Raw genomic sequence first — 24,971 nt, forward strand, 5'->3', positions numbered from 1 at the left:
ATATAAATCTGGAGATGAGTCTCTGCCTCAAGCAAAGGAGTTAAAGTATCCTGTTCAGCAGCGATGGCTCAGGAGATTTCTAGCCCAACCGGGACTTCGTCTGCAGCAACGCTGATGACGCCGCTTCTGTGTTTTGTTGTGAAAAACGAGCTGAGCCAAAAAAGGCATAGCTCTCCAACTTACCGGTCCATCTGGATAATTATTAAAAGAACGAGATCCCAGACAGGAATGTCTAAAATGAGCTCCCTTCATAATGAGGCTGGAACGATAGAGGGACTCGAACCGTTGATCCAAAGCGGTCAGTAGAGGTGGTTCAGACATCTTGCATCCCAGTAAATATGAAGAGATTCCTGAGCAGACTCGGGGCTCCCGTCCAGGAACCTCCTGGGATCCACCAAAATGAAGTTTGCTGGAAAGACACGACTTTCCCTCATGAAGCTGTTGCTCCCGTGAACTAATATGGAAAAGTGGACGACAATAAGACGGATGAATGGGTGTTTCAAGACGGCCTGTAAAATTTCATTTTTAATCAGGTTTCTTTTTTAACTGTAACTGTTACTTTTTATGATTACCATTAGAAGTAGGTTCAGGCTAAGGTTAAGTGGTTTGTATAAATGAATATCTGACTGATGAATGACACCTTCATGCAGCACGTACGCCAATATGGCCGCCTTGCCTGCACCATCGCTGTATGGATAGTTTTAACAAGTAGGACTTTTTGCTTTTGTGCCCTGTTTTATGTTCCAAGAAAGAAAAGATGCAACATTTGGATGTTTCTGGATGAGAAACCAGATGAATGTTACCAAGGGATTGTACAGGAGGAGCCTCTGAGGTGCTGTTCCATTTTCAATAGAAGTGAGGAGTGTCAGCGTCTGTGTTTGTGCAGCCCGCCCTGACCAGATTGTTTGTCAAATCCGCATGCTGCAGTTTGACAGCGCCCACCACTAATTTTAGCCACGCTACACAAACCGCAGCAATGTTTGCTTTCATGCCAGAGTTTGAACCGCTTCCATTTTAACAATGCATCTAAGGGTTGAAGTTTTTATTTTTTTTATAACATATGGACAACATGAAGGTTTTTTAATAATTTCCTTTTTTTTTTTTGCTCTATTGTGTAAAAACATTTTTATGACTCTTTCTGAACCTAAGCCCCTCTTCTTCAATTTCCGCAACATCTTGCTACAAACAGAGACCCAACAGAAGAGGCAGATCTATTCTGACCAGTAATTAGAGTTGAAGGTGGTGAGTGCTTCTCAAACAAAGCTCAATTTGCCTGTAATTACTAACTAGAAGTACCCTTCAGGTATTTCAGACTGTCTGTTCCTGCTGTCTGTTGTGTAGATTGCTAACATTCTTTTTTTTTTTTCCATGGTGAAACTTGCTGGGGAATCTAATAAGCAGGAAGCACTGTTGCACTGTTGTGTAATTACATCCCAGTTCCTGCTCGGGAGGGCCGGTCAGACTGAGACGCCTGTCACTGACATCAGCATCGCCGAAGGAATGTGTTGGAAAAACAGAGAGAGTGGAGAAAGAGTGAGTGAGGGAAAAGGTGAGGTAGAGTCAGCTCGATGGAGAGGAGGGAGGAAAGGCTGGAGACCCTCCTTTTTCCTGTGGAAGATTAGAGGCTGTATGTGTGAGCACACCTGGATGGGCTGCAAAGACTGATGTAAGCACTGCAGAGCAGACGCTCGGAAAGTGAACACCAGCATGTACAGTTAGTCAGTTTTGTTTACTTTGGGTGCAGATGTTCTGAAACTCTGCAAGCGATGTGCACGACCAAAGATTTTAGAGTTGAAATTATCTTATTTATATAATTTTTACGCAACATAAGACACCATGTAACATTCAGCTTAACCACTAGACTGCTTCTTCCTATTTCAGTTTCAGTTGTCAAAGAGGGGCTGCTAAAATATTTAAACAGTTTGAATTTAGGCAAAAGCTCTGCATCTGGTTTCTTGAATTCAATGTATCTACAAGAAAAGGCAAAAAGTTTCTTGTTTTTGACTTGTGACAGAATCAAATAAAAAAAAGTGTAGAAAAAGTAAATGTAAATTTAGACAGACAATATTTATAGTCAGTAAGAAGATACATTTTCTGAAGTAAATTGATTCAGTTGGAAAACAGGCGAAAAAATTGGCTGCACATTTGACAGACGCTTAACGTATTGATCAGATGTTCATCGTGTATGCAGCAAACACTTTGGGACTTTTAATGATTTATTTGAACTCTGGGAAAATAATGACCATATTTTTTAAAAGAAAAATGCAGAAGTTTAAATTCACGGTGGATATTTTCTGATCCACACAAGGTGAAAAACCTATGTACGATCTCAAATGTGGGCAGAAGAAGGAAAAAAAACACTTTTATTGTTGTGAATATCCCACTGACATTATTATGGTTGAATATTTGAGCATGTTTCTTGGCAGAATTGGTAGAGAACTAGTTACTTTTCTGGCAGGGACCCAGTTTTAATGCAGATTTCATTCACAAAGCTCATTGTTGTTTGGCTTTAGCTACTCCAAAACCAGTTCGATCTGCGTTGTCCTTTTCAAATAATCAGCTTTTTCTACATTTCAACCATCAACCTCTTAATTTAGTGGTCTTTTGTGCCATTTAATTCATCCTCTTTGCCAAATGCATCAACACTACTGACAGCAAAACAGACCCATAGCGTGATGTGGCCACCACCATGCTTGTTAGTTGGCTTAGTGTAGAAAGCCTTACTGTGACGTCAACAAACATACTTCTTCCCAAATAGCTCAGTACTTGCCTGGTGTGATCATAGCATTTTCCTCCTGAAGGAAGTTTTGGTTTGTCCTTGTAAGAAGGACCAAATGTTATTTTGGAGCAGTTGCTTTTTTTCTTCTTCAGCACCTCATCAATCCAAGACAATGTTCACATTGCTTCACTGTAGTCATCGACATCTTCCAGTTTATAAATAAATTTTCACCCTTTTTCTTTTTAATTTGCTGCTGAACATCCTAACCAAATTCCTTTCATATGTGGAGGAAAGTAATATTCAGATGGTGACGTCTCAGATGAGAAATGGCCTACTGAGCCTCTCCAAAGCCAGTTGAAAACATGTTCCCCTGACATTAAACTTGTCTAACCAGGTCTAACCATTAAACTAGTGAACCAGAGTAGTTAAATGTTTAGTCAAGAGTAGCTAAATATTTAGCCAGAAGTTTCCCAGAAGCTTACGGTGAAGGTTCAACATTTACCCAAACATTAGTAGTTGAATGCATGAATACGTATGTACACAGATCCACAGATGTATCTAACATTTATATCCATTACTGGTGAAGTAACCAGATGAAACGTGTTTCATTCATGTTTGCTTTGGAAGTAACTTATGTTTCTGCGTAAGGTGATGATTGGGTGCTACGGTGAGTCTCCCTCCTTTATGCTGTGCGTCGTTGCTGACTGATGAGGTGAGATGTGTGCACATGAGGTGAAAACCTCTCCGACCCCACATGCTCTCGCCTCAGTCCCAGTGCGGGTTTGCTTGCAGCATGTATTTGGAGCTCGTCACCCGGCCTTATATAAAACAATGGACGCTACCTGGCTTGTGGGGTGCGCTTGTTTTCAGCTCAAACTCTGTGGAAGTCTGCATGTAACTTTTGGATCAATTGTCTGACCAGCTGTTATAGAAAGACGGAGCTTCTTTCTCGCCTGAAATTACAGCTGAACCTCCCCAATATGAGCTCTCGGCCTCAGAGACCGCTTGTTTCTGAAGTCAGGATATGACGAAGTCTGTTCTAACATTTAGGCGGAACACCTAATAAAAGAAACTCAAGACCCTGGGAAAGAACTGTAAACACCGGGATCTAGATGCAGGTTTTGGCTCTTCGGACGACTTCCAGATAACCCGACTGAGACCAGTCAACAGAATGGGAGGCGAAAATATTACCTGCTCTGATACGCTTCAGTACCAGCTGGCATATGTCCGAGTGTGTTGGTCCTGCTGTCCATGCTAAATAAATAATCCATATGGCTCTCTCTGGTGATTGAAATTCTTTGCATGAAGGCACAGCTTTACATTTTCTAATTTTTTTTAAACTTTTCGATTTAAACTCGAATCTGTGTCACTGATTAGAGTCATTTTCCAAACTCTCATCGTTTACTACACATCTACATCCCAACACTTATAAGATTAGATGATTATTTAATTCATATTTCATTATTAAACATGAGGAAGCAGTGCTTTTAGAATACAAGAGGACATGGTCAAAATCACAAAAAAGATGCAGTGCTTTCAGACCTCAGATAATGCAAAGAAAACAAGTTCATAATCACTTAGAAACATCAATACTAATGTTTTAACTCAGGAAGAATTCAGGAATCAATATTTGGAGGAATAACCAGGAGGTTTTCAGTGGAGTTCAGTGCAGTGGTCTCTCAATTTTTTTCCAGACCTCTATATAATTTTTATTCATCTCTTGTTTTGAGAGGAAACAAAAAAAAGGATCTCTCTGTGAACAATTGTTTAATGTAAACAGACCTCATGTCTCTGTGTTGTGTAAAGACAACAGCAGACATTAGTGCGTCTGGTGCGGAGACAGAGACAAACGCTTCCCCTCCTCGCCTGGCTGTCAGTACCTGGTCACTAATGATGCTGCAGAGCTGAGCTCAGCTAATCAACCAGACAGAGATGGATCAGGACTGAGCTCTCTGCTGTGTCTGCTGACTGCAGCTGGTGGTTAAATTTTTCCTTCAAGAGCCGCTGCCTGCCCCATTGTGTACATTAATCTCCAATGGAAAGCTCAAAGCGCATAAGTCGCCTCTCGAAAAGGAGGAGCTTAAAGGTACAGCTTAAGCAATTTGAAAAAAGTCTTTATCTAAAATGAGTGAGAATCAGGGTTTATTCAGAACAAACCTTTAACAGTTCAATCAAAGTTTCCAGGACAGTGTGTGAAATCCAATGAAGCAGAGTTCATTTGTAGTATTTTTTTTTTATTAAATTCCAGTACTTTCTTTCCTTGTTTTTATTTCACAGAATGTCTTAACTTCTTTGGAGGTTAATCTCTTTGCTACAACAGCCCCATGAGTCATCTTTCATATTTTCTTAACCACACACAGTAATTATGAAAGTGGAAAAGATTAACTTGGTGCCCTCACATCTCGCTTGTTATTCTCCGATATTCCGTCAGGAGCAAAGATCACTCCGGGAAGTGCTTGCAAGCGAATCTCTGCGCTCTGTGCGTGTTCGAGATAAGGAAAGGTGCCGTCTCCGGCCTGCTGCACTCTCCGCAGGGGTATCTCTAATGAAGAGCTCTGGCTCGGTTGCTGATTGGACACTGGGGCAACCGGGGCCTGAGCAGGTCAAATACGTTATCACATTTCTTCGACCCCTTGAGTTTTGGGACAATTAGGTGAAGCGAGATCAAAGAGCCGATACGGTGTAATGATGTTGTTGTTGGCCGGCCGGCAGAGCAATGGATGCCGGGTGATCCTCTGTCTGTGTCTGCAGAGGTGCAGATAAACTCACACGTCTTGGTGCTGCAGCAGAGTGGGAGGGCAGCGGTTTTTGTGTCAAAGCCTAATTCCTTCCACAAAAGCTTCAGTTTGGGGGGGACGTCGATCTTAAATGTTCTCTACTTCTAAAGGACAAGAGGTTCTGTTGCGAGGGGGAGGAGTAAGACCTATATTTCCCCTCCTTCTGTAATTGAAAGCAGCCGTCTACATGAGCCGGACTCTGCGGGGAGGCTCTGCGGGATGCGCTCGCACATGTACACACATACACACCTCCCTTTGTCTCCGCAGCTTTCCCTCATGTGGACCGACGTGCGAGAGAGAGGAGGGGAGGCTGAATGTGTGTTCTCCTCGTCTCGGCGCAAGAGTTTATATTGTTCCTGAAACATGTAAGGGGGGCCACGCAGAGCTCATGCCATAACATTTCAATCTCAAGTCGTGGATTGTTTGAGTCTGTCTACACATGTAATCCGCTGAGAAATGCCCGACAACCCCCAAACACTGAAATCATGAGCACAGAGGTGAGGGCGAGGTGGGGATAATTGGAGCAGTCTGAATTTACCCAGAGCCATGTGCATTGTGTTTTAAACTTTTTGGGAGATCACTCTCGCCGCTGTTTCTTTGTAAGTTTATGTAAAACGTTTATTTTTTTTCCCGTGTGATAATAATCTCTCGGATTTCCTGCAGCGGATTACGGCATCTGCAGCTATGTCAAGCGGAGCTGTTCGAGGGGAGTGCGGCTCTATTGCCTCAGCTGTGCGCTGCAGGTGCTATTTTATAGCTTCACTCAGTGTAGCACTTGGCATAGCTGGGGCACTGAAAGGAAAGACATGCTTCCTGGTGGCTAATGAGGTTCTGAACCCAGCCTCTTATTTGTTTTAAAAGCACCTGGGCCAACCAGGGCAAAGCCCGCCTGGACAATGGAATCAGTCTGGCGTTTCCACAAAAAGTCTTCCCATTCAAAACATCCACCTCAGGACACAAACTCCTACACTCTGTAGAAATGAAGCGGAGACAGAACGAGAGCTGAGGCAGCCCATTCTCTTCTCACAAAGGGATCTATTGTTTCTCTTTACATGCCTCAAGTCCCCAACCCTGCAGATTTAAAACTGCATAAGGAAACAATGGAAACGGTGCACAACGTAGCGAGGACACGCAGCAAGCGTGCAGTTTGAATTTTGAGAAATGCAGCACAGGCGCGAGGTGCTGCACTCACGGTTGATTTCGACATTTCTTTTCTCCCCGGGAAGATTTGACAAATTGAAAGGCTTTCTCTGATGGATAGAAAACAGCACACGATGGAATAAGCTACACACTGACCTGCGCACACTTACACGTTTTTAATTGTCACCTTACAACCACGAACTTTATTGCACATTTTGGGATTGTTTATTGCAGAACACAAGGTAGCATTTAGAGGGAAACTGATGCATGGCTTTTTGGGACAAATAGAAGTCTAAAATGTGGTGGTCTTGTTTTTTTTTTTTTGCATTTGTATTCATCCTCCTCTTGTTCTGCTACCCTTAAATAAAATACAACACTTCTCATAGCCTTCAGAAGTCACCGGCAGAAAAGCTGTGTGTAATGTCGTCCCAGCATAAATACAGCATACAGCCAGTGAAGACCTCAGAGGTTTGTTAAATCAGAATCAGATTTATGTCACTTCATTTGCAAATTGGCTTCATTTTACAGAGGGAGGGTATGTTTGCATTTTGCTGCCATTTATCAGGGATATACAATTTTCCACAACTAATAATCATGTTTTAAATTTTTTTGTTTTTTCTTTTTTTTTGTCCTTTGTCACAGATCCAGGGAACCTGGCTGTAGCTCAAGAGGCAGTCAGGAGAGCCTCCGCACTACGCCGTCCGCCAGCACGCACAGGAGAGGCACTCTCAAGTAAGAGCTGTGAACATGTTCCTATTCCTGCATAAAAACAAGATGACAGAGAGATGCATCAGCGCCTGCATCCTGCAGCTGAAGACACGTACTTTCTGGCTTTCAGGTTGTCTGAACTGCAGTCGAATCACAGCTTTGAGTGAAAAGCTCAGCTCATTGGAGGCAAAGGTGAAAGCCGTATCTGAATCACTGGGCAAGATCACAAGCCTTTTTTATTAAAAGATATTATCAAATGACCTGTTTTTTTTTTTTTGTTTTTTTTCCCGTCCCAGGTGCAGCTGCTCACAGCGCCGGGCAGCACGTCACATCGCCACCTACAAAGCAAAGGAGAAACGTCTCCAGAGACCTCGCTGCTGATGGGGGCCGTGTCGGCGCAGGGAGCCCCTGGTGAGCAGGGCCCTGCAGGTAACCCATGGCGTTGTGTGATGTCGAATATGTACATTTTACTTTATTTAGAGTCGAGCAGATAATTTTTAAAAAACTTTATAAAAAAAAACAGCCCTGCTTTCTATTCTTTCAAGCCAATATGATCATTACTTTTGCTTGAAGTTATTTCCTCACATCCTTTTTCCTGTGCTTTTAACACTTATTTCCGTTCACAAAAGCAAGATCCTTGCGTGTCTACTCAGGCATGTAACGCGATTAGCACATCAAAAACCACATGGTCTGAAAAACCGTTAGGTATTGTTTAGTCTAACTAGTTTATTAGCACAGATTTTATTTACATGAAATTAGACCATTAGGGTGGAAGTGGGTGTGTTGCAATCTGCTGCTTTGAGCACAATTACACACTTTTTTCTGTGTGTTTTTCCAGCAAATGCTTTTGTTTTTGTTGGAGAAAATAGTTTTGACAAAGTGGAAGCATAAAACTGCAGCAGCGTGAGGATATTGGCACAGTAGCAGAAGTTTCTTGCTGAAACTCAAAAGATGATTGTGATTGTGTTTAATTAAAAGCTTAACTCCGTTTCTGCATGCCAGAAGGTTTACACAGTCGTAACAGACCAACCAGCGGCTCTATGGAGATACAGCGTATCCGTTCATAAGTGTATTGCTGAGTATGTCACACGTTAACACAAAGCAAAGCCCAAATGTGAAGTAGAAGGAAAATTAAAAGTTAAAAAAAAAAAACTAACAAATGCAAATCCATAAGATGTGATTAGCATTTTTATTCAGCCCCCTTTACTCCGATGTCCCTAAACAAAATCCACTCAAAGCAATCGTTTTGGGCTTGAGATTCCCCTGTCAGCAGGGCAGCGACACTAAACATACAGCCGAGCTACAGTGAACTGCTTTACATCAAAGCAGATTCATTTGTTAGAACGGTATAGTCAAAGTACAAGCATAAGTAAAAATAAATGGAGCTTCAAAGACATTTTCCAACAATTTCATTCTCTGGATTATGGCTGCTCATTATATTCCAAATCTGTCATCATTGCAACATTAGTGTTCAATAATAACATCACAAAGGACGGCTTAGATTGAAAACCAGCTGTCTTTTGATCAGACTTTTTTTTATCCACTTTGTAATATTCACCCAGCAGAAGCTGCCCTCACCTGACACAGATTATAGTTCCCAAGATACTAATGGTCACAGAGCGAGTTGGAAGCATAATTGAGAAAGAGAAATATCTGCAATGTATTATTTATATTGTCCAGCTCAGCTCTAGATGTGAATAGTCGGTAGAGACTTGCTGCTGTAATTGTAGCAGAAGCCGGTTCTAGAAAGTATCAAAACAAGGGGGCTGAACAGAAAAGCATGCTACAGATTTTTGTTTGAAATTAAAAAGAAGCATCTATTATTGTCCTTCACATTTATGCTCTGTTTTGTTTTGGTGGATCACGTGAAATCTCAGCAACACAGATTGAAATTTGTACTAGTTTCTAGAAGAACAATGAGGAAATAGTCGATGATTTGCTGAGTTTAGTTTGGTGATATGAATTTATTCATCTGCCTTATAAGTTGAAAGAGCTCAAAAAAGCTTCATGTTTTTTTTTGCTCTTGTTGTTTTAAAGAGCCTTTGTTATAAATCATAATTTAATCTAATGTTTCCTAATGTTAGCTATCCAGTCAGAAACTACAGAATGTAAGTTTCTGTAAACAACAGGCTTATTTGACATTTTTGAAATCAGCATTTTAATAATACACAATCATAAGAGCAATGCTACTCTACAGACATCTGTTGCTTTCACAGGAAAGCTATTACTTGGACAGAAATGGACTTAATGCCTCCAAGGATTTTACACTTCATCTTCTCCAGGTGGCTCGAGTTCAGATTTTTTTCACAGACATGAACCTCCAAATGAAGGCATCTCCCTGTTTTCCTTCAGGTCCTCAGGGTGAAAAGGGCAGAGATGGACTTCCTGGCAGAGACGGTGAGTTGTAATTGCAATTGCGTTTCAGCTGACGTCATTCGGGATGTAAACCTGTGAGGGGATTCGTGATTACTCCTGATTGTTTCTTTACCCGCAGGAAAGCCAGGATCTCAAGGGCTGCCAGGTCCCAGTGGGCCTCCGGGGAATGTGGGAGCGAAGGGCCCGCCTGGAGCTCCTGGATCGAAGGGACTGCCAGGACCAGCAGGTAACAGAGGACCAAAGGTAGACAGACATCTAAGATCAACCAGTTGATTATTAAGCACAGTGAGCTCTCTGTGTGCCCTAGACAAAAACTCTTTTTTTTTTCTTCTGCAGAGCAATTGTTTAGACCTCGTGTTATTGTCAATGCAACTAGATGACTGAATGGATTAGTCCTGACCACAAAGCAGCAGAAACAATAGATGATAAATCTGACTTGTGATGTTCAGCTCCAGAATGTTTGTCACAGAAATGGTTTTGGTCTTTGGTCAGCTTGAAGACCCTCCAGTACTGAAAGCTGCAACATTCCAGCGGCCTCTGAGGTCTGCTGGCTGTTCAGGGAATTTACACTTTGTTGGTTTGCATCTAAAGTTATTTGTTTCTAAAAGTACTGCTAAAAGTTTTTACAGTGCCTCGCAAAAGGACACAACCCCTTGACATATTTCTTGATTGTTTTTTTTTCCAGCAACCACAAACTGCAATGTGTACAAGTGGCTTTTCTGCAACCAACACAACACAGAGTAGTGCATAATTGAGAAGTGGAAGGATAATGACCGTATTTTAAGCATTTTTTCTAAATTAAACATGTAGCCTGCATGCATTTAACACTATTGAATTTGTATCTTTTAGAACCAGTGTAATTACAACTGCAGATCATAAGGGAATGTCTCTACCAGCTTTGCACATCTGAAGACGATGTTTCTGCCTTTCCTTATTTGCCAGCTAGTTCAAGCTCAGTCAGATTAGATAAAGAACATTTGTGAACTACACTTTGCTTTAGTTGGATTTAGGTCTAGACTTTGACTAGGTCATTTTAACATATTGTGCCAAAACGTTTAACTTTTCTCTCATCTGGCTTGATCGCCATCTTCCACCTGTTTGCTCTACATGGCTTGTGGCAAATAACAAACACTTTTTTTTTTTAATGACTTTCATGTCACCAATTTTCTGATATGCCAGATTTGTGGAGTTCACTCCTAATAGATCTGGGTGCTAGATCAGATACCATGGACCATGATTGTTTCTCTATGTAAGCGCTATTCTTATGTAGCTGTCGGCTTCCATGTCTTACTAAGCTTGCAGTTGCACCATCTTTCTTGTTTGACTGATATTTTGAATGGTAAACATTTTTAACCACTGCTTTAAGTTTTTAAAACCTAAAGCAGTGGTTTAGGTTTTAAATTTTTCTTAGAATTTTTCTAAATTGCGTGCCTTACTTTTCTGGTGTTTGTCATGTGTGTGCTGTTGTCCGGCTGTATTTGTTACTATGAAGGGGGCTGAAAACAAAACCACACAGGCTTTCTTGTAAAATATTGAAAAACTATTTTTCAATTTCCTTCCACTTCACAACTATGCACTTCTTTATGTTGGTCAAATACATAACCCCAACGCCTCCCACCAAAATACTTTGAAGTTGCGTCATTACGACATGAAGACATATGACAAAATTTAGGGGATTCAATACTTTTGTGAGACACAATACACGCGCACACACACACACACAACCCCCCCACACACACACACACACGTCTGTGTCCTGCTGGTCATTGTCATCAGCATGGAGCCGAGCCAAATCATCAATCTCTCCTTTCAGATCTCACTACTCCTTGTGGACAAATAACAAATGACCTGTTGAGAAAAATTTAGTCTACCTTTAGCTGCAACTGTAAAGACTAAAGTAAATGGTGATCTAAGTTGTGCCACAACATCTGCTCTTGCTATCGACTGCTACCCCTCTGCTTTGGATCACAGAGGGAGTGTTTCTCCTTTCAGACTAACATATGAACCCGTCTTTGCGTTGGCTGTTAGGTGAAAGTGAGATTTAGAGTGAAACCTGAACTACAAACCCACTTTCTGAGTAGCTCCATGTGACTTCAATCTGAAGTAAGCATGAGCTGTACATATACAAATCCCAGCTCCATTATGATTTCCATATGCCTGCTGTGTTATTGTTTTTTCTGTCTCCATTACTTCATGGGGATCCGAAAGGTTTTTTTTTTTTTTGTCTTTCTTTTAAAGTAAAAGATAAACACAGGGGTAAAATGTGACCAGTGTAATGTATAAATTACTAAAGTAGAAGAGAAAAGTGAACTTTGAGTTGTAAATATGTTATCATATTTTGTCACAGCATCCCTCAGAACTAGCAGGGGACTGAAACTGTACAGGAAAAACTTCAACCGTTTCCCCGATGTGTTGCATTAACTTTGAAGGGCTGCTTGGGGTTTTTACGTAAAACACTGTCCTATAGATGACTTAATATCTCAGAGAAGCGGCCAAAATGCTGGGAGATTTTCTTTTATATCAAGGTTTACAGAAACAAGTCGCAAAGTGTAAAAAGTCAAAGCTGTAATAACATTGCAAGGCACTTCAGTAATTACTGGACTTTACTTGACAGTTGCCTCAGAGTTGACGAGATGGAAGGACAGAGGTGATGGCCTGAATGAGGTCAGATGGTGGTGATGCTTTTTCCAGCTTCAAATTAGCGACTAAAGTAAGTGAGAGGGTCCTCTCACTGGACGCTTGTTTGAAACCTGTTACAGGCTCCTGTGAACTGGGCTCCTCTACACTTTTCATTTAGGAATCCCATATTCCTCCAGATTCCTCTGCTCAGAGCTTTCAGTCTTGTACTGTATTCCTATTCAAGCATTAAAGTTGCTATGAAATTATGGCTTATAGGTTTTCAGTGGACGAGACTGATATTGTGGACTTGACTTTAACTCTGTTTATTTGAGTTGAGGTTCCACCAAGTTATTCGCACAGATTCGTTAATGACCCCCCTGTTAATTAGAGTAACAAACTTAATCAATTCACACTGTGCCCTTTATTCCCCCAAAGCCCAGAACTTTACTCCATATGTGCACGTGTAGTCTCATATCAACTAGACACCATCAAGTTGTATCAACACCTTGGCTAATATTTTCCCTCTCCGTTCTTTGTCATAGTTTTTCCTCCCTTCGCCAGTCATTCATCATCAGCCTGCAGTGCAACATGCCTCGGAGCAAAGGAGATCAAGACTGAGTCCTACCATGTCCCTTGTCGCTAATTTGTCACCTTCTGTCCGTTCTTGTAGGACCCCGCGGCCCACCTGGACACCCGGGGGAGAGAGGTCTGCCAGGGCTGCCCGGGCCGCCTGGGCCTCCAGGCCCACCATTGCCAGCCGGCGCCCGCATCCCAGAACCCGACCACAGTAAGCAACCGCTTCCAGGGTTGGGTTTTATGTGATGTTTGTTTTCTAAAATTAGTCAGTCCACAAGTTATTTTGCCAAAGGTCTCGAGTATTGTCGACATGGAGATGTTTGTGGTTTTGTTTTGTTGTTTTTTTTGTTTATTCGTGGCAAATATAAAACTATTACATTCTTGTTGGTCAGAAGGGGTTTTGGCTAGGAAACTGCAGCATGGACGCCGTTTGTGCTCAGTTTCTTTATTGAATCAGGAACACAGACCTTAAATGAGGCAAATAAGCCCTTGCAGCACTTTAGATGCTGTTCTGGGTTCCTTTGTGACCTCCTGAATGAGTTATTAATATCGTCTTATAGGAACCTTTTTTCAGCTAGTCACTCCTGGAAAGGATGAGAACTGTTCCATGTCACCTCTATTATTTAAACCGACTCTGACTGAAATATACTGTAGTCCCAAAGCTTTAGAAATTGCTTTGTTGTCCTGCCCAGACTGTAAGATCACAAAAACCTTTTTTTAATTGTATTTACTCTGGTTGTCTTTGTCTGGTCTCAAAATTTGTTTGAAGAAGAAGAGGGGCATCGTTTTCACAGCTGTGTTTCCAATACACAACTCACTGAAAATAAAGATACCATTATAATCTTACTCTTGACTCCATGCATGTCGAGCACAGCAGCAGCAAAGCTTAAGCACATTCTCTCCGTTTCTGGTGCATTTCAGTTTGTGCGTTATGCAAACAGGCCTTGTGTAGTTACTGTAACATCTGTAACAGTGGAAAACAACTCAGGAGTTGTTTTCCACTTGGATGAAGGTAGACATGATGGCGTGTTAATGGGGGACATTATCATGAGGACAAATGCAAGGTTTGTTTTACAAAAACTAGATTTTCAGGTGAATATTGTCTGACAACCTTTAAGTTGACACTCACCTAATCGATTTTCTGTTTATATGCATAAAATAAGTTTGTGTGGATAGGGCACCAAAACTAACTCTACATCCTCCTAAATCCGGCCCTGATTAGAACGAAAAACCCAGATTGCACCCTCTCATTATGTTATACCTTGCTTCCAAGCAGTCAAGCTTTCTTGTAATCTTTTACAGCTATCTAGAATAATACTTCCCCTGGCTTTCTGCAGGGTTTTCAAAACCCTTTTTGCTAATTTCCAGTCCTGTTCTGCTTGCCATAAACTTGGCTCGTCAGATGCTCTTTAACAAGATGAGATAAACTGCAGAAGGAGAGGAAGAAATAGGATGTGGCATATTTAAAAAGTTTTTACAACACTTGTGTTTAACAGTAATAACATCAATGCGGTTTGTTCTAAAAATAGATTTTTTAAAAAATCCAGGAAATATTTGAAATGGCATCAGAGAGTCATTTTTGTTTGAATGATTCACCGGGCAGGATGAGGAGGCTTAGCCACCTGTGAGGGACAGTAAGTGAGTAATTAAGTAAGTAAAGTTTATTTATAAAGCGCTTTTCACAGACATAAAATCACAAAAGCTGTACTATAGAAATCAACCTTAATGTAGATTGTAGGGACTTATAATTAATGAATATCAGTCAGAAGTTCAAATATATATGGTCAAATATATATTACAGAATTGTCTTCTTTAGACAAAAGATAAGGAGAGGTGACAGGTTTGTTATGCAGTGTAGTTGTTGACGACCCAAATGCAAGTGAGAAGGAAGACAGTCTTGTGTGAGTATAATAAATGACAGAAAACAAACTTAACTTGAAAAAACACACAACCCACTTCTCTGTCAGATCACTGTCAAATAAAGGTCACTAGAGCACAAAAAAACCCTTGAAAAACATCCATAGCAGCACAAGAGAGCAACCTCGGAGCAACAGGGAAACTGGCAGGGTAGCAACCAAAGCGCCTTTCAGATCGTCCTTTACTTCAGTGATCTCACATGTTAATTGCATCTTGTGATCAAGGTCATTCCAAAACTGGCATGAAATAACTATGCTTTTACAGAAGGGATGTGGAAAACCTACCTACACTAGAGCTCATCGCTGTGGGATGTCCCTTAACGCCCACTTATGCCCCCTTGACACACATAAATATGTCTCACTGTTTTGCATATTGAGGCATTTCGTTAAGTCGCCATTGTTGTTAAGCAAAGAAGTTCTGAGTTGGCTTCTAGATTCAAAGTGTAGAAGGTGCACAATAAATTTAAACTTTCTAAAAGAAACAATGGCACCAGTGCACTGTTAACCCAATAAATAAAACACAACACTTCGTCTTCTTTGTTCGTTTGCTGATCACGTGTGAGCTAATGTGTGCTAACTTGGCAGTCCTATTAACGGTGGATTTGACTTTGTTTGATGCATTTGGAGGAGCATCCTCAATCTCCCTGATGGCAGACTAAGATTTGAGACAAATGAACTCAGAATGACTGTGTCCATTTTGCATCGAGCATAGATGGTTCTTGATATGTCTTCTGCAGATGACTGCAGCAAGTTGTACCTTTTTGGTTCCACATCCACTGCTGAATGATGTAAAAGCACCCAAGACCTGGTATATAATGTGAAAGGATTAAGCCATAATAGGGGGTTTGCGGTTTGTGTGTGTTTTTTTTTTTTTTTTACATGACCATGATGAGAGTGACTCAGACAGGGTGACAAAAGGATTGGTAAAATGAGAATCTGACGATGATTAAAGAAATGAATAAACATCCATGTCAGAGAAGGATGAAGGTTTTTTATTAGGTTCAGGCAATAAAAGCTTTAATCTTCATTAACACAAATCTTTAGTTAGGTGTTTTCATAAGCAAAGTGGCACAGTTTTACTAAATTTAAACATTATATTCAGAACTCTCTTTACAAAAAGGCAGAAGTTATACAAAAACATGAAGATTGGTTTCAATCTCTTAGCTGCTGCCTGCTTCCTCTGACGTTGCTCCACTACCAGAAAAGAAAATCACAATCAAATAGTGTTTTACCAGATACAAAAATCTGCAAAACTAGCGCAGACTTCCTATTCTGAGATGGGAACCTGTCCACAGCCAACGTCACTGAACGGTTTCCAGATGTAGGCCGTCCAGACAGCTGAGGGAGGGGAGCCGGGAGACGGATGGGCTCTTTCAAGGTCAACACATGGGTGGGTTTTACATTCGGGTCCGGTGGTAAAACAAAGTATGCAACACACAGATTTGTAAGCTCTGGGTTCCGCTGTGGAGAGCCGCGGGGGCGCTGGGGTGGGCATGATGATTTCCAAACTGTGAGCTATTTCTTTCACATCAAAGTAACGGTGGGGGCGGGTCTGCACCGAGCTTCCTTTGGAAAACACGGGCTTGTTTGGTCACTGGATGTGCATCAGCAGCAGAGAAGATGACTGTGGGAATATGTCAGTGTTAGAAGCGTCTGCTTGTTTAATCCATCTAACTAAGCCTCGCCATGTTGTAAATGGGGGGAGAAAAGAGAGGTGTCACCTCTCCTCCCGATCCCTTAGTGGTTTCTGCACCTCAGGCAGAGGGAGGATGTTTATGGCTGTCAGCCGTCCTCATCATTTTCTTCTTCCTTTTCCTCTGTCCGTTCAGTATCTGTGAGGTCTCAGGCCTGTGATTGGATCTGTGCTTCCTGTTAGAATAAAATGACCCAGCAGCCACACACTTCCTTCATCACACACATGTTTACCACCCTTTTCCTCTTGCTCAAATGCTGTGAGTCCATGTGGTTTGACTGAGTGAATTCCACATAAAATATATGGAGACCTTTAAACATAACGTGACTAAACTTTAATTGCCATCCAACCTGGTTTTAATGATGACCAGGATGCTTTTGATGGCAGTTTAGTTCAGCCCCCAGCCTTGCTGAGCTCTGCATGAAATTTTAGGGTGGGGGGGTGGTTGGAAAATACTGCCCTCTAGAGGTCATATCAAGTTGTCAAAGCGACGTTTCACTGAAAACTCACAGAAGTTTCTAAAGTCACATTAAACTAGATTTACAAAACAGCCCAGAAAGGATATCTACAAAAAAAATTGAAGAATAACTCTGCAATTTTTTTTTTCTTAAATTTACATGTAAAAAATTATCAACTTGATTCTTGTGGCCAGTCACCTATAGTTGTTAGCAGTTGCAACTTGCTGAGAGGCGTAGATATGACAAACTAAGTCATATCTACAGCTGAATGCAGAAATTTCAAATGAAGCTATATAACCAGAACTCATATCCACAAGATTCCGTAAAATGTTGAATAAAAACCACAAAGTGTATATTGCATTTGTTTTGCAAATGTCTCTAGAGCACATAGAAAAAAATCCATTGACTAAAGCACCTCACCAAAAGTGAGGTATAGAACGGCAATGCAAAGGTAATCTAGTTGTCACATTATAACCACACAGCGATTTGAAGTGACACAGCAACACAAAGTAATGTAAAACGGTTTTCAAAATGTATAAATAGAAAATGTAATGAAATGTGTATCCATCCTCAGTAACACTTTCTTTGAAGGGGTGTGCATAAGACTGACATAACATCTGTCATGAACATAAAGAAGTCTATGAATGTTTATGACTGTTGTCATGAAGTGTCATTCGGTAAATAATGATACTTTTAATGCAACGTTGCTCTAAAAATTGCATTGAAAGTCCATTAAAAATGCCAACTTTGCATTAAATTATCATAATTTACAAAATCATGCAAAGTTGACATTTTAATGGACTTTTAATGCAACTTTTAGAGCAACTTTGCATTAAAATTGTCATTATTTACCGAATGACACTTCATGACAACTGTCATAAACATTCATAAAGACTTCTTTATGTTCATGACAGATGTTATGTCATGTTTATGACAGTGTCATGTCAGTCTTATGCACACCCCTTCATATAAAGTGTCACCCAATCCCCCAGTAACCTGATACACAAAAATAAAATTCAGTGCAATCTATTACTTTCAGAGTTTACTAAATCAAGTCCATCTGTTTATAATTTATTCAATCCAGCCATTCAGGGTTTTGTTTGAGAGCATTATCAACAGTACACCAAACAGGTCGGGGATGAAGTTGTGGAAATGTTTATATCAAGGTTAGAGTATAAAAAAAACAAGATTTGAACATCTGAAAATGGAAGGAGCGTAGAACAACTGCAAGTTTACCAAGACATGGGTGTTTATATAAATGAATCTATTCGAAGTATAGTATAAATGTATCTTTTTGCCTTTATGGAACATGCAAACACGGCACTGTTCCCGCAAAGAAGCATGGTGCCGGCTGCATCAGGCTAATTTTGTTATTTTGATAGGTATAGCGAAGCTTGTCGGATTGTAATGGCAAGAAGGAGCTAAATACAGGACAATAGTGGAAGAAACTTGTTAGAGGCTGTGAAAGACTTGATATTGCGGCAGAAATTCATACTTCAATAGGATATAGACCCTAAATATACTGCCAGAGCAACAATAAAATGCCTTACATCAAAGCACAACTACATGTTGGGCTGGGAGACAGAGGGAGTCAATCACATCACTATTGGACTTTTTTTTCCCTTTTGTCAGAAACTCCACGATTCATTGATTGTCTTTCATCCTCAGATAGCGGAAAAGATCCCTTCTTCACCAACACTTTCCATGACTCCAGAGGTTTGCCTGTTCCCGGACCTCAGGGTCCTCCCGGGCCTGTTGGTGAGCCTTTATTGTTTACAGAATGTTTATGCGGTTTGCTGGAAAACATCTGCGTGACCATTCAAACATCCTATAATTGAAAATACCTCTGCATGCAAAGCTCTTCCAGTATACATTTTAGCCAACTTTCACTATTGGTCATTGACGTCTGAGAAGGATGAGTTCATGAAACTCGAAAGGTTTCCTTCAAGCGGAGGGGTGAAATACAAACATGTCAGATTGAGCTTTGCCGTCTTCACCAGACAGAAACAATGACTCCATGCTTCTACACACAGGTCCCCCAGGTCCCAGAGGCCCAGTAGGACCTCCTGGCCCATCAGGACAGAACGTAAGCTAACTCGCATGCAACATAGTTATCACTTGCACTTGTATGACTTACTGCTATACAAACATATACATATAATCATATTTAAAATTACATGTCATCTTGAATGCATCCTGAGTACAGGGGACACCTGGAACACCTGGAGCACCAGGGCCAGTGGGGCCAAAAGGAGATCGTGGGGAAAGGGTGAGTATTTTAGATAAGATATACCTTCATCAAGCCAAGAAGCAAATCTGTAAGGTTCTTACTTTCTCTTCTGTTACATAAACTACCAAGCTATGTTTAATGAAACAAAGAGGAAATGGAGCAACTCTGATGGACATTGATCTTACGAATGAACGGTAACCTTGACCGTTCAGCCAACTTATTTACGAACTCACTTAAGGACATCGAAGTTGATGTTTTGGGAAGGCCAATCACAGAACCCTATCTTCAGTGAAGTGTAAGATTTGTGGGAAGAGTTATAATGGTGTGGGAGAACAAGTTGATCAACAAAGCTGACTCAGTTTTTCTGGAGGAATGGACCAAAACTCCAGTAAACTGTAGTGACAAGCTTATAGAAACATGCTCAAAACATTTGACCCAAGCCATGCAGCTTAAAAGACAATTATAGAAAATGGTATGTAAACGTCTGAATGTGAACAAAATAAAAAAAAGTCCCTCTGCCTATTATTCTAGCATATAACAAATAGAAATCACTTTGGTAATCCTAACTGACCTAAAAAAGGGGTTTTTGATTTAATGTCAAAAAGTATTCTAGATAAACTGATGACACTGTCACACAACTACCTTGTATTTTGTTTTTTTAGGGTCCTCTTGGTTATCCAGGAGAAAGAGGCTTCAGAGGTGACCCAGTAAGTCACCTCTACTTTGCTTTGATTTTGGAGGGAAGCATCAACACGTCATATTGATTATGTTGTGGTAAACCACCCTGGGCAGCAGCAATAAACGCACACAATCCACGAGAAGCACAGTTAATAAACTGAATGTTTTTTTTTTCTTTTTTTCTGTGGCTCTAAACTTCTCAACAGCTTCGAGTTTTAAAGCGAAACATATTCTCCTCTCTTCTCAGGGAGCGCCAGGTCCCAAAGGAGAGCCAGGGGAGAAAGGCTTGCCGGTAAGATTGTAGTTGATTGTAGCTCCCCGGATAACACAAAGAAAAATTCAGAAAGCTTTCAACATAATTTTGATTTTGTTTTCTTCTTGAGCATCAAAAATATTTTTTGTGTCTAACTCTAAGTTTTCTTTGACATCTTTCTCATTTTACAAGAACAATCCAAATGTAAGATACCTTTATTTAGCCATCACATCTTTGAACTGCAGGGAATCTTTTCCCAAGAATAACCATGACCCAACATCCGAGGTTATGGTTATGATCTTTTTCCAATCATTGTGACTCTCCGCAAATTGGTTTGTTCAGTTCCACCTCTTTCTATCAATCCCATACATTCCTACCCATCAATAGATCGGTTTATATCTGTTTCATAATGTTTTTTAAACTAGAATGTTGCCCTCTATGTGTTTGATCTGTTGTTTGTGTAAGTGTGTTTTTGTCGGTCCTGGGGGTGTGCTCTGGACTGCTGTCCCCTCTCCTCTTGACCCTAAAGCTGTCTGACTCCCACTGCAAGCTACTGTTCCCATGACTATCATTCACAGCCACCTTTTCAGCTTCTTACTTTGGCATATGCATATAAACACCTATACCAGCACAAGAACAGCAACTCTTAACTGGTGCAAAAATCTTCATTTTGCTTTGTTCCAAATGTGCAATATTAACTCTCACCAATTTGCTTGGTTTTCTATGCAGGAATCTCAATGAAATAGATGAGATGTATATGCCAAATGTCTCCATTGTGTGTCAGTAGTTGGGTTTTTAAGGTGTTGTGCGCCGATATGGGTGGAGTGGATACAGCTATCCCTTTTCTTCCACTGTATTGCCTTGCATGAAAAGCACAATGCTGCACAAACTCTTTCTTCTAGCTTTTAAAATAAACTAGTTAACGTATTTAGTATGTAAACTAATACTGTGCAATTAAAAAGGAAAATGGCAAAGTTGCTATTTTATTTGGAGAACTTGGTGTCGATAACAAAAAGTTAGCAGCAAATGCTCACTCACTAATTTGCTAGCATCAGTGATGTTAGCTTTGATACAATTGTTTTTAGCTGTTTTTTTTTTTTGACTTATTGAATTTGTTTATTTCTTAACAGTTTAGATGTTGGTTTACAGCTAAAGCACAATACAGTTCTTTCGATTTGATTGTTTCTTTTTTTAAAGATGTGCTGTACAGTGCCTGGGAGAAGAATTTGACACACACAAAGTAGTAAACCTCTCCTTTTGGTATTGCCACAGATTGGCAAATACTTGAACTGAGAAGCAAGGAGATCATTAATCAGAGAAGCAGTCATGAGAGTCATAATAACTCTAGACGAGCTAGATTAGGTGAGCATTGTCTTCAATCTGACAGGGAGGCTGGTCAGAGGTAGTGGGAAAATGGGTAGGTCCACATACAGGTCAGCCCTACAAGAACTCTTGTTAAAATCAGCAAACAGCTTGAGAAAAGGTGGTTCACCTTCCAACAACTACCCTAAACATACTGCCAGAGCTACATGGGAATATTTTAGATCAAAGCATAGTCGTGTGTCAGAACAACTCAATTGCATTCCAGATCTAGATCTAATAGAGAATTTGTGGCAAGCCTTAAAATAGGTATTCATAGACATGTTACCATCTAATTTTGAGCTACTTTGCAAAGAAGAAAGAGTAGTCCCAAGATGTGCACAGCTGACGGTGACAAATCCTGAAAGGCTTGCAGCTTTGAAAGATGGCAGTGAAAGATGGTTCCGCAAAGTATTGACTGAAGACTTTTACAGTAGTCTAGATAGAGTCCAGGTCCTTGAAAGGAAAGTGCGATGAAATTGGGAGCCGTTTAAAGGTTTTGCACAGGATGGTTAGCTTTTTATGCCATTAATAACATAAGAAACAAATGTATCATTTTTCGGATCGAGGTTTCTCTGGCAGTATTAAATGAATAGAATAAAATACGGCCTCTATCTATGTAGTGCCTAAGGAGACGTCAGAAATTTACAAAAGTCTATCAATCTCTTCCCCTGGGAGCTGTAAATGTTGACATATGTCTGCACACAGTCTATTATGTGCAGACATTTCAATTACTGTCCAAGAACTTGACTAACATATCCTTCCAGAGCAATATTCTAAAGCAGCTTTGCCGTTTTCCATTGCATACAAGTCTTTGTATGTTTTTCGTTAGCATGTTTTCCTAAAAGAACCATTCTCGACCTTCAGCCATGTTTCTTTGCATGTCTCTTTGAGGATCATGATGTCATGATGCATAAAGCTGTCTCTGTCTTACATCTCTTGTTGCGGTACTTTTGTTACTTTTGAAGGTAAAGATCCCCTGAGGTCGCTGCCTTATCCCTTAACAAAAGACAAATCAGATGTAAGAGTAAACCTCTACTGACAGACCACTGTCAGACAACTGACAGTGGGTAACTTCTGTGTCTCTGCTGCACTGAGACTGAACACTGTGGAGCTAAAAATAAGCAAAGTGAATGCAGATGGCATGGTCATCTCTTCCCTGACAGTGTGACTCAGCTGTGTTATGCTGCCACGTGATGCTGGTCTGTCATGTGCATGCTGATGTTTGCCTGCCCAGCATGGCAGAGAATTATAATACTTAGCAGCATGTTTACGAAGGAAACATAGAGAGAAATATAATGAATGGATAGTCATGCTGGGCAGATATGTGGACTGTCTTAACCTTCTAACAGCTAAACTGTACTGGAAACCTGACTTGCATCTTGGCGAGCAGTCCTCTAGCTTCTGCTCTTTACCTTGACGGCTGTATCTATCTTCACAGGGGGACGGCATACATCAGATCAGAGAGGCGCTGAAGATCTTAGCCGAGAGGGTTTTAATCCTTGAGACTATGATCGGTATTCATGGTGAGTAGGAGGCCTGCGGAAGGGGCAGCTTTAGGCAGGGGTCACAGCTGCGGGTGGGCCCATGCTCCCACCATGCCTAACTGCTGGGACAGAGGGCGGGAGCAGTCACAGGCAGCCCCAGGACTTGGACAAGTCTTTTCTGCAGCCTCACAAAGTCCCCCTGTCACTGCTCTCTGATAGGACATTAGCTTGCAGATGTTCCAAGACTTGCAGGCAGACCTTGAGCTTCTGGCTCGCAGGGTGACACTGTTGGAGGCTATCATCTGGCCAGGTAATCCCGAAACACCCACAGTCCTGCTGGCCCTCGTTTCTCAATTAGATGAAGAAAACGTAGATCAAGTGTTAGAGATGTAGGATTTATAATCGCCATCTGTTTTTAAATGTAATGTCAAGTTGAAAGGTTATTTTGTATTCATGTTTTGATGACAGCAGATGCTAAAATTATTTTCTAAGCCTCTTTATATAAAAGAAGCATTTTAAATTCTAGATATGTTTAACAGATCTAGAATTATATGGTAGTATAATTCTATCAGTATAATTATATATATATATATATATATATATATATATATATATATATATACACACACACAGTATATGGGTGTGCGTGTACTTTATCTTGTAAAGTATTCATACTCCTTTAACTTTTCCACCTTTAATGATGTTACAGCTATAAACTTCAATGCATTTTGTTGGGATTTTATGATAAACAAACACAAATGGGAAAATGGTACATGGGTTTTAAAATTATGTACAAATAAAAATCTAAAGTAACGCCTTGCATCATCAGTCCTCATGAGGCAACGCTTTGTAGAACTCCACTTGATTCACATCATGCAGATGGAACAGAGAGTTTCTGCAAACGTCAATCTTCAAGTCTTACCTCATGTTCTCAGTTGAGTTTACTGTTTCCTATTGTTTTCTAAAACAATTATGAGGCCTAGATTAATATTTTTGATCTTGCATTAAATCCCAATAAAATATGCAGAAACTTGTGGCTGTAATGTGAGAAGTTTTGAAGGATATGAATAATTTTGCTGGTCCGTTGGGTCTGAGAAGCAAATGAATCAGATATTTACGTGGCTGATCGCAGCAGCCTCAATAGATCGGGTTGGCAGAGTTTTGAGCATTAAATGCATAACATTGATTCCTGTCACTGAGTTGTTTATTTTGCTTAGAATTAGATTTTTTTTTTAAGTACGGTACGTTCTTTCTTTTGCACCTTGTAGAAATGCCCAGTTATATAGAGAAAAAAATGCAAAGTGGTGCTTCTTAAATGTTTTGTTTCACTGTTTTGCTTGTAATTTTCTGTAAAATGATGGTGGATAATTTTAGCCTTTTTAAAAATGTAATAAATCTAGCAGAAATGCTGTTTTGTAACAACATTACTATTTATTTATAAATATGTTATCAGCAAGATAGCGAGTCTAAGAATATATAGAGTCTGCAGTACTACATATAATTGTAACTCCTCAAACATTTTTAAGAAATCTAATTAAATCCAGTTGACAGATTTGCATTTAATTAGTTGCATTACATTACAATCAGAAAAGGTTACATGCCTAATACACTCAACTGTCAATGACTTTGCAGGAATCCAAGCAACCACATGGTGACAGTGGAAAGGAATAATTATTAAGTGTTTTTGTTTTGTTTTATTATTTCAACATCTAGCTGCTGTAATTTAATATTATAGAATGCAATATATTATTGTAATATTGAAATATATTTTCTCAAGAATTACAGATGAAAAAGGAACAATATTCAATTCATTCAGGCATCTTAGTCAAGAACAGGTTTCTTAAGTAAAGGTTTAATTACAACTACCTTAATAACCTGTAGTGCATTTCTGTTTTTGTACAGACAGATTAAACAAAGGGCACAGTGATCAAAGGGAAAATGTCCTCTAATAACTTGGTTGGATTAAGCCAATATTTTTATAA

The 24,971-nt window shown here is 40.2% G+C and overlaps 1 protein-coding gene across 3 annotated transcripts in view; it reads left to right on the forward strand.

The window, feature by feature from the left end:
- Nucleotides 1-24,971, forward strand: part of emid1 (EMI domain containing 1) — a 63,514-nt gene that overhangs the window by 37,248 nt on the left and 1,295 nt on the right. Inside the window, exons 4-16 of one of the 3 annotated variants that reach the window (XM_008418646.3) lie at nucleotides 7,279-7,368; nucleotides 7,475-7,536; nucleotides 7,641-7,773; nucleotides 9,697-9,741; nucleotides 9,839-9,946; nucleotides 13,010-13,126; nucleotides 18,651-18,740; nucleotides 19,016-19,068; nucleotides 19,189-19,251; nucleotides 19,875-19,919; nucleotides 20,138-20,182; nucleotides 20,336-20,347; nucleotides 22,944-23,028. In XM_008418646.3, the coding sequence (XP_008416868.1) occupies nucleotides 7,279-7,368; nucleotides 7,475-7,536; nucleotides 7,641-7,773; nucleotides 9,697-9,741; nucleotides 9,839-9,946; nucleotides 13,010-13,126; nucleotides 18,651-18,740; nucleotides 19,016-19,068; nucleotides 19,189-19,251; nucleotides 19,875-19,919; nucleotides 20,138-20,182; nucleotides 20,336-20,347; nucleotides 22,944-23,028 (948 nt within the window). Of the gene's footprint in view, nucleotides 1-7,278; nucleotides 7,369-7,474; nucleotides 7,537-7,640; nucleotides 7,774-9,696; nucleotides 9,742-9,838; nucleotides 9,947-13,009; nucleotides 13,127-18,650; nucleotides 18,741-19,015; nucleotides 19,069-19,188; nucleotides 19,252-19,874; nucleotides 19,920-20,137; nucleotides 20,183-20,335; nucleotides 20,348-22,943; nucleotides 23,029-23,208; nucleotides 23,300-24,971 lie in introns of all 3 variants that reach the window. The other 2 variants (XM_008418647.3, XM_008418648.3) reach the window with 2 other exon arrangements.

The sequence above is a fragment of the Poecilia reticulata genome, chromosome 9, assembly GCF_904066995.2.
Source record: "Poecilia reticulata chromosome 9, P_reticulata-male-v2, whole genome shotgun sequence".
In the NCBI taxonomy this organism is placed as follows: Eukaryota; Metazoa; Chordata; class Actinopteri; order Cyprinodontiformes; family Poeciliidae; genus Poecilia; species Poecilia reticulata.